Source organism: Colobus angolensis, unplaced genomic scaffold (assembly GCF_000951035.1).
Source record: "Colobus angolensis palliatus isolate OR3802 unplaced genomic scaffold, Cang.pa_1.0 Scaffold116, whole genome shotgun sequence".
Lineage (NCBI taxonomy): Eukaryota > Metazoa > Chordata > Mammalia > Primates > Cercopithecidae > Colobus > Colobus angolensis.
This window is the reverse complement of record NW_012112697.1, coordinates 1,473,431-1,483,623: the sequence shown is the minus strand read 5'-3', so window position 1 is coordinate 1,483,623 and position 10,193 is coordinate 1,473,431. Positions and strand designations below refer to the sequence as shown.

General features: G+C 46.5%; 1 protein-coding gene across 1 annotated transcript in view; it reads left to right on the top strand.

Moving 5' to 3' along the window:
• Positions 1 to 10,193, top strand: part of SNX29 (sorting nexin 29) — a 577,448-nt gene that overhangs the window by 42,926 nt on the left and 524,329 nt on the right. The window contains exon 4 of the mRNA XM_011962337.1: positions 7,334 to 7,514. Coding sequence (XP_011817727.1) covers positions 7,334 to 7,514 — 181 coding nt within the window. The remainder of the gene's footprint in view (positions 1 to 7,333; positions 7,515 to 10,193) is intronic.

The following is a 10,193-nucleotide window of genomic DNA, read 5'->3' as shown; positions in this document are numbered from 1 at the left end:
TTTTTTTTTTTTTTTTTAAATAAGAGACAGGGTCTTTCTCTGTTGCCAGACTAGAATGCAGTGGTGCAATCATGGCTCTCTGCAGCCTTCAACTTCCTGGCTCAAGCGATCCTCCCACTTCAGCCTCTCAGGTAGCTGGGACTGCACGTGCACGCCACCATGTCTGGTTAATTTATTTCCTACTCTTGAATAAAGGAGGTGCTGTGCTGTAAACTCTCATAGGATACAGGTGTATTATGCTGAGCTCTGGTTCTGGAAGGCAGTCTTGTGGCTAGTTGGAAGATGGCCAAGTGACAGAACTCAGCCCCTTGTTGGCACTCTGCTCTGCCAATCCGTTTGTGCCTTGCAGTCAGGCTGGTTCAGTTTGGGATGTGACAGATTTCGGAGCACCTGTATTCACTGAGTTCTCAGGCTGGCACATGAGTGAACTTGGTTTACCTTTGTTCTTGGCATGGCTGATACCATGTGTGGCTGATTCTGTTAGATTCTGCCCTCAGGTTCATCCCTCTGTCTTCTTTGGCTTTGATAGAACCCAGATTTTGCTTGAGGCTGTGGTACTCCTTTGTCTCGGTGAGGGATCCTGAAGGATTAAGCCAGTTTTGAGTTTGGTTCTCTGCTTTCTCTGCTCCCTTGTGATTTGTCTAGGATTACTTGTTCTTTCCTGATAAAAGGGGCGATAGAGCTGGCTTCATCCCGTTCCCTTTCTTCCTGCTCAATTGTGAATGAGATGCCCAGAGTTATGACAGTCCTCTGGGACACCGAGGTCAAAAGGTTGGAGATTCTGGCCTGACATAGCCTTTGTATCACTGGCCTATTTCCAGACCAACCCAGCTCCATGGAGTTGGATTTTCTTTGTGTGTGGGTTTTTTCATTTTGTTTTGTTTTTAGAGACAGGGCCTTGCTCTGTTAATCAGGCTGGAGTGCAGTGGTGCAATCATAGCTCACTACAGCCTCAAACTCCTGGGCTCCAGCCATCCCCCTGCCTCAGCCTCCTAAGTAGCTGGAACTATGGGTGTGTGCTGCCACACCAGGCTCCTTGTAGTTGGGTTTTCTGTTTCGTTTTTGTAGGGATGGGGTCTTACCATGTTGCCCAGGCTGGTCTTGGGTTTTCTGATTTTTTTGTTGAGCAATACTTTGTTTTGGAGCAGTGTTCTCACACTGATGAGACACCCCTCACCCCCCATGACTGTAGAGCACAGGTGTTGCTCAGTTCGTGGCGTGTTCTCGGTCTTCTATAGATGATTGTCAGATGACTGAAGAACATGTCCTGTCTCACTGCATTATTTCCTGTGGTTGCAAATGATAGAAAATCCTTTAGACTGATTTAAAACATCAGTTTTAAGGATATTTATGTATTGACTCAAGTAACTAAGAAATCATCTCAGAGTTGAGCTGGATTCGGGGGCCCTGACTTCTCCCAAATCTGCTGTCCCTCCAGCACAGCTTCTCTGTGGTTGGGTGTCTTTCCAGATGGGTCTCTCTACGTGATGGGGTGGAAAATGGCCCCAGGTAGCTACAGGTTTCCAGGGATGAGAGATCCCACTTCTAGAAGGGGGTCGGCACACTCCCTCCTTACGGGTCGTATTACAGGTTTTGTGAGCCATGCAGTCTCCATAGCAGTGACTCAGCTCTGCCACTGGAGCAGAAACTCAGCCACAGACCATATGGGAGCAAATGGGTGTGGCTGCGTTCCAGGAACACTGTGCTTACAAAAACAGTTTGGAGGCCAAATTTGACCCCCAGGCCATAGTTTGCTGACCTCAGCTCCTGGAGGAGACAAGGCGTCTTTTCTGGTGGCTCCAGTAGAACCCTGTGGTCCAGGGCTGAGACTAGGGTGAGGTTAATGAGACACTCACTGTGGCCACAAAATTGAAGGTGGTACCAAACAACTTATCAATCAAGATAACTAATATTTTTATGTAATATTAAAAAAAATGAAAGGTGCATATGCTGTGGTTCCGGCCAGTTAATTGCCTGCCCTGGGTTAGCTGTCCACCCCTGCTGTAGGGGGAGGTTAGGGCAGTACGGAAGGATCCCAGTGGAATGCGTTTCCCATACGAAAGAGGGGTGCTCTTACTAGAAGAAAGGGAAAAGGACCAGGCTTGGTGGCTTATGCCTGTAATCCCAGTGCTTTGGGAGTCCGATGCTGGAGGATCATTTGATTCCAGGAGTTCAAGACCAGCCTGATAATGTAGTGAGACCCTCGTGTCTACAGAAAAAAACAAACAAAAAAAGCCATGTATAGTGGTGTACACCTGTAGTTCCAGCTACTCATGAGCCTGAGGTGGGAGGATCGCTTGAGCCCAGGAGTTCAAGACTGCAGTGAGCTATGATCGTGCCACTGTGCTTTAGCCTGGGCGACAGAGCGAGACCTTGTCCCCACCCCGCCCCTCAAAAAAAAAAAAAAAAGAAACTCCAAACAAGGAAAAGGAATGCTGTTTGGTGCAAGTGTGGTAGTGATATTAATAGCTGGTTTTCACTGAGCACCAATTATATGCCGGGTATGTTAATCACTATGGCTAACATTTATTCACTGCATTATTGGATACACTTTACATGTATTCCTATTTCTCATTTTTCCCTCATAGCAGTCCATACAGGTAGGTACTGTTCTCCCCACTGTACAGATGAAGAAAGTAGAGGACAAAAAAAGTTTCCCAAGGTGACACAGCGCCTGAACTAGAATTTGGGACAAGGTTTTTGTCTTCCTTGCGGTCTCTAAGGTATGAATTCTTGGCATTGGTGATGGCATCGGTGATAGGTAAGGCTTGATAGAAACTTTCCCAAAAGCCTGGTGCTGTTAGTTACCCTCTGTTAACAGGTGCCCCAGGGCAGCTCTTCTCAACACCCCTTCCTGGCACTTGTTCTTGTTGGCGTTTGGCTTTCAGGTGTTTGCAGAACCAGAAGCCCTTGCCTGCTTTTTGACTTAGCACCGTGTTTCAAAGCAGATCAGCGTATATCCCTAAATTAAATTACAGACACGGCAGGCTGCTAATTGGCAGGTGAGCTGCACTTTAAATAGAGCACATTCATTCTGGCCGTGGAAGCAGAACCCTGCTGGGATAATTCTTATCATCAGCAGCATCACCCTGACAAGCTTTAAAAGGATTCTGTAGCAGTAAGCAATTTGCAGAATTGAAAGGTGAAAACACACTTTAAAGTGTTCCTGTAGATTCAAGGTCGGAGGGAGGTGACTGCGTTTTTCAAGACAGGCTGCAGGTGAGAGTCACTTGATTGGAAATGGGATGGATGTACAGATGATGGATGGTCTGTGGTGTTTTGAAACACGTCGTTGGCCAGCTGGCCGAGGGAGTTGTCACCAGATTTCCCGTCCTGGTTTCTGAGTGGAAGGAAGGCTGTTGTGTACAGTTGTGTGGATTAGACTGATCTGATGAGCTTGGGAAGTGGATTAGTTTGACATTTCGGGATTGAGACAGAAGATAGTCTTGAGGGACCTGCCCTCTTGCTGGGTTTTGTTATTCCTGGGAAGATTATTCTAAATGATCCCAGTGATTGGCTTGATCCACACATACTTATGCTCACTCATACAGATGTGTACATTTAGATGCTGCGAACACAGAAGAACCCACGCGAATGCCCTCTGCTATGAAGGGAATTAATTATTAAGCAAATGCTGATTGGTCATCATGGACTGGGCACTGTGCTTTGGTGCTTTCCTTCCCTTTCTAGTTACCCCAGTAACCCTGGGCGATTCTGTACTTTTGTGTTGATTTTATGGGAGAGGATTTTCAGGCTTAGCATGGTTGAGTGACTTGCCGAAGGTCATTTGGTTGAATGGACTTTTTCTCTGTTCGTCCTGCCTGCTAGACTGGAAGTCCCTTAGGGACGAGTTCTTGTTGTCTCTAGCTGGTGACACATAGCCTACCTCAGTTCACAGCTCACAGGAAGAATGCAGTGGATCCTAGTGAGGTTGAATTGAAACATTAGAGTGAACTTAACTAGCCTGCCATGCAGTTTCTGGAGATGGGTGTACTTGCCTCCTTCCGGAAGGCAGGTTCGAAGCCTTTGTGACGTTTCAGAGGGGACTGTGAGCCTGTTTAGCTCCTAGATTGGAAGCCAGGTCTAACTGCAAAGACTCAGCTCCCCCTACTTGGAATATTAAACAGTTGTGAATGTGACCATTTCGAGGAAGGCCAAGTCCCCTCATTTTGCAAGGCAGCGTGATTTGGGTTTGCAGTGAGCTCTGAGGTCCCTTTCTGCCATACTGTTTACTAACTGTGTTGCTGGGTGAGTCGCTTCACTTGTCCTGGCTTCAGACCTTGTCTTTCACATGGAGATGGCCTTGGTTGTGATGATGTCAGATGTAAAGTGTTTACTGCCATGGCTGGTGCTTAGTTACTGCTCAGTAAATAGTAGTTGCTGTTGCTGCTGTTTTATCATTGTCTGCCCGAAAAAGTGTTGAGAGCCAATGTTAAGTGAAGAAAATTGATCACAAAATTAGGTATACACTAGCATGACAACTATGAAAAAATCTGGGGTTGGGCATGGTGGCTCCCGACTGTAATCCTAGCATTTTGGGAATCTTAGGCAAGAGGATCACTTGAAGCCAGGAGTTTGATACCAGACTGCACAACATAGCAGACATCGTCTCTACAAATAAATAAAAATTAAAAAATTAGCTGGGCATGGGGGTGCGTGCCTGTGTCTCAGCTACTCAGGAGGCTGAGACAGGAGGATCACTTGAGGCCAGGACGTTGAGGCTGCAGTGAGCTCCAGGCTGGGTGACAGAGGGAGAGGCCTTGTCTCAAAAATAAACAAATAATAATTAATTTAAAATGTATATAAAAAAATTTAAAAATCTGTGTACATGTGGATAAAAAGTGGTGGGATGTGAGGAGATACAAGTAGTTGTAGGAATGACTGTCTTATGGGTAAAAATAAACTGTCTTAGGTTTCCTATAAAGCCTTAAATCTGTTCTTATCCTCAGACTGAGTAATTCGACATGTGGAAATCTTTCCTAAGGAACTAGAAATGAGGACAATTATTTATGTGTAGGGGTGTTCTTTACTGTACAGAGGGAAATTTGGCCATGTGCCATGCCCTTAGTAGTAAGGAAATAGTTATGTTTTACTGGAAAGCCATCAAAAATCATCTTTGAAAGACTTTTAATTTGTAATAGGAAAATGTTCATGATCTAGACAGAAAATAAATGAATCAGGATACAAAATTACACAAATAAATATGTATGCATATACACTCATACAATATGATGTGGTTTTATTTATTTATTTATTTATTTATTTTTGAGACAGAGTCTCACTCTGTTGCCAGTCTGGAGTGTAGTGGTGTGATCTTGCCTCACTGCAACCTCTGCCACCTGGGTTCAAGCGATTCTCCTGCCTCAGCCTCCCGAGTAGCTGGGACTACAGGCGTGCGCCACCATGTCCAGCTAATTTTTGTATTTTTAGTAGAGATGGGGTTTCACCATTTTGGCCAGGATGGTCTTGATCTCTTGACCTCGTGATCTGCCTGCCTGGGCCTCCCAAAGTGCTGGGATTCCAGGTGTGAGCTACCGTGCCAGCCTATTGTTTTTGTTTTGTTTTTTTTGAGACAGAGTGTTGCTCTGTCGCCTAGGCTGGAATACAGTGGTGCGATCTCGGCTCACTGCAACCTCTGCCTCCTGGGTTCAAGTGATTCTCCTGCCTCAGTCTCCCATGTAGTTGGGATTACAGGTGCCTGCCACCATGCCTGGCTTCTTATTATATTTTTAGTAGAGATGGGATTTCATCATGTTGGCCAGGCTGGTCTCAAACCCCTGACCTCAGATGATCTGCTTGCATCGGCCTTCTGTAGTGCTGGGATTACAGGCGTGAGCCACTGTGCCTGGCCTGATGTGTTCTTTTCTTTTGGCTGCTGTAACAAATTAATACACAGTTGGTGACTTTTAAACACTGTAATTTATTCTCCCACGGTTCTGGAGGCCAGAAGTCCCAAATCAGCTTCACTGGGCTAAAGTCAAGGTGACAGCAGGGCTGCTTGCTTCTGGAGGCTCCAGGGCTGAATCCGTTCCTGGCCCTTCCAGAGTCTGCTCGCTGCCCACCTTCCTTGGCTATGGCTGCCCCATGCTAGTCTTTGCTTCTCTGGTCACATCATGTCCTCCTCATCTGCGTCAGGTTTCTCTCTGCCTGCCTCTGATGAAGATCTTGTGATTACATCAGCCTCACAGAGATGATGCAAGATAACCTCCCAATTTCCAGATCCTAACACAGTTGCAAAGACTCTTTTACCATGTAACACAATATTCAGAGAATTCTGGAGCTTAGGATGTCAATATCTTTGAGGATTATAATTCAGCCTACAGCAAATGTTGATTTTATTATAAAAAAGAAAAGTGCAGTAAAAAAGACTGAGAATTCTTAAAAATGTCATCGTTGGTCTTTCCTGGATGCGAGGTTTTAGAGTCATTCTTATTTTTGATATCCTCTTCTATATCTCCCACTTTTTTAAAATTTCATTATTGTTTTGGAGGCTGAGTCTTGCTCTGTCACCAGGCTGAAGTGCAGTGGTGCAATCTCACTTCACTACAACCTCTGCCTCCTGGGTTTAAGTGATTCTCTTGCCTCAGCCGCCTGGTAGGTTGGATAACAGGTGTGTGCCACCACGCCCAGCTAATTTTTGCATTTTTAGTAGAGACGGGGTTTTACCGTGTTGGCTAGGCTGGTCTCGAACTCGTAGCCTCAAATGATCTACCACGTCAGCCTCCCAAGTGCTGGGATTACAGGCGTGAGCCACCGTTTCCAGCCTCAATTTTTATTTTAGATTCAAGGGGTACGTGTGCAGGTTTGTTACCTGGGAACATTGCGTGATGCTGAGGTTTAGGGCACGATTGAACCCATCTCCCAGGTAGTGAACATAGTATCTGGTAGGTAGGTTTTCAGTCCATGCTCTTCTCCCTCTCTACTCTCTCTAACAGTCCCCAGTGTCTGTTGTTTGCCATCTTTATGTCTGTGTGTACCCAGTGTTTAGCTTCCATTTATAAGTGAGAATATGCAGTATTTCATTTTCTATTTCTGTGTAATTCGCTTAGGATAATGGCCTCCAGTCATCCGTGTTGCTGCATAGTACACAATTTTGTTCTTTTTCATGGCTGCGTAGTATTCCATTGTGTAAATGCACCACATTTTGTTTATCCAGTCCACTATTGGTGGGTATCTGGGTTAATTCCATGTCTTTGGTGTTATCCCCCACCTTTTCCATCCTAAGGGGATACTCTGTTACAATCTGCAACATCGCCTAGGGGCTTTGTGTGTTCCTCTCCCAATGCTCAGCACCCCAGGCTGAGTGCCAGGTGCCTGTGCCCTCTCTCTGTAGAGCCCGTGTTCTGGTACTACGTGAAGGAGGTCCTCAACAAGCACGAGCTGCAGCGCTTCTACTCTCTGCGCCACATTGCCTCAGACGTGGGCCGGGGCCGCGCCTGGCTGCGCTGTGCCCTCAACGAGCACTCCCTGGAGCGCTACCTGCACATGCTCCTGGCCGACCGCTGCAGGCTCAGGTATGTGGCCGGGATGGGACCTGGGATGGGGTGGAACAATGGGTGAAGATCTTGGAGTCTGGAGTCAGACCACCTGGATTTTCATCCTAGGTCCCCAATCTGGGGCAAGTGGGCCTCCCTCTGACAGCTGTGGAGTGTTCTGCTGAGCTGTGGGGAAACTTGGGGGAGAATCATTGAGAGACTGCCTGTAAAGGGCTCGGCATGGCACTTGAATGTGGAGAGAGCTGTTGTCTTAGGACATAGCTTGCTCTTCACTTTCTGGATTTTTTTTTTTTTTTTAAGACAGGGTCTTGCTTTGTTGCCCGAGTTGGAGTGCAGTGGCATGAACACGGGTCATTGCAGCCTGGACTTCCCTGGCTCAAGCAATCCTCCCACCTCAGCCTCCTGAGCAGCTAGGACCGTAAGCGTATGCCACCATGCCTAGCTAATTAAAACTTTTTTTTTTTTTTGTAGCGATGGGGTCTCAGTGTGTTGCCCAGGCTGGTCTTGAAATCCTAGGTTCAAGTAATCTTCCCACCTCAGCCTTGCAAATTGCTGAGGTTACAGGTGTGAGCTACCATGCCAGGCATAGAATTTTAATTTGGGATTCTTACATTCATTCAATCCCAAACTGAAAAAAACGTGGAAATTTTAACTTGGAGAAGGAAGTCATTTTTTTGGTTTTTGTTTTTTGTTTGTTTGTTTTTGAGACGGAGTTTCACTCTGTTGCCCAGGCTGGAGTGCATCGATGCTGTCTGGGCTCACTGCAACTTCCGTCTCCCCAGTTCGAGCGATTCTCCTGCCTCAGCGCCTCCTGAGTAGCTGGGATTACAGGCATGTGCCACCACACCCAGCTAATTTTTTGTATTTTTAGTAGGCACGGGGTTTAATTATGTTGACCAGGCTGGTCTCAAACTCCTCACCTCAGGTGATCCGCCCACCTAGGCCTCCCAAAGTGCTGGGATTACAGGCGTGAGCTACTGTGTGTGGCCTACTCCTGTTTCTTGAAGTGAATTTCTGTGAAGCTCTTTCCGGCATATCATTTATGGGTAGTTCAGAGTTACATACTCAGTCTCGAAGTTGAAGTGTACAAGAAGAAGAAGTGAGTCCAGCAGGTAAGAATCACAGTTGACCTTACCTGGATCACCAGCCACTTCCCCAACCCGATGTGGGGAGAACACATTCATTTAGATGCATGAAAACGGGCTCAGATTTTTAAAGGATCGTGATTTTAGGAATCAGGTGCAGTCAGAATGTCAGCTTGAGCACGCGGTTTGTACGTCTGCTAACATTTTCTGGGAAAGTATATTGGAAATGCACCTCTTCCCTCTTTCTCCTGCCTCAGCCTGCCCGGTAGGTGGGATTACAGGTATGCACCACCACGCCCAGCTATTTTTTGGATTTTTAGTAGAGACGGGGTTTTACTGTGTTGGCCAGGCTGGTCTCAAACTCCTAGCCTCAAGTGATCCACAGCCTCCCAAGTGCCGGGATTACAGGTGTGAGCCAACCTTCCCAGCCTCAATTTTTTTTTTTTTTTTTTGAGATGGAGTCTCACTCTGTTGCCCAGGCTGGAGTGCAGTGGCGCAATCTCGGCTCACTGAAACCTCCGCCTTCTGGGTTCAAGGGATTCTCCTGCCTCAGCCTCCCAAGTAGCTGGGATTACAGGTGCCTGCCACCATGTCCAGCTAATTTTTGTATTTTTTAGTAGAGATGGGGTTTCACCGTGTTAGCCAGGATGGTCTCGATCTCCTGACCTCGTGATCCGCCCATCTTGGCCTCCCAAAGTGCTGGGATTACAGGCTTGAGCCACCGCGCCCGGCCCATCCCAGCCTCAATTTTTATTTTAGATTCAGGGGGTACATGTGCAGGTTTGTTACCTGGGAACATTGTGTGATGCCGAGGTTTAGGACACGATTGAACCCATCTCACAGGTAGTGAACATAGTACCCGGTAGGTAGTTTTTCAGTCCATGCTTTTCTCCCTCTCTGCTCTCTCTAGCAGCCCCCAGTGTCTGTTGTTTGCCATCTTTATGTGTGTGTGTACCCAGTGTTAGTTTCTGTTAGTTGTATTCAGTCACTTCAGTGGCTAATTTTTCCAACCGCTCACTCAACTACAGGTCGTGTATCCCTGACTTTGCTTTAGTGAAATTGACTTTTGCCTCAATTAATTGAGAATTCAGTGACCTGGCGGGGAAGTTATGGCATTGGGGATTTTTGGTTGTCATTGCTTGACAAGAAGTCAGAGAGAGCTTGGAAGTTGGACTCAGGAGAACTTCTTTTAAGCCCTGGCGGAACCATTTATTGACCAGATGACCTTGGACAGGCCCTGTAGGCTTTCTTGACGGCCTTATCCCAATGCCATCTAGATTTGTGGTGCATTTTTAGCCTCCTGGCCTTTTCCAAGGATAATGTGGGCTTTCAGGTCTGTAACGTAGGCAGACATTATGTTATTATTATTATTATTATTATTATTATTATTATTTTGAGGTGGAATCTCGCTCTTTCGCCCAAGCTGGAGTACAGTGGTGCGATCTCTGCTTACTGAGCCTCCAGGTTCAAGCGATTCTCCTGCTTCAGCCTCCTGAGTAGCTGGGATTACAAGCATCTGCCACCATGCCCAGCTGTTTTTTTATATTTTTAATAGAGATGGGGTTTCATTGTGTTGGCCAGGCTGGTCTCGAACTCTTGACCTCAAGTGATC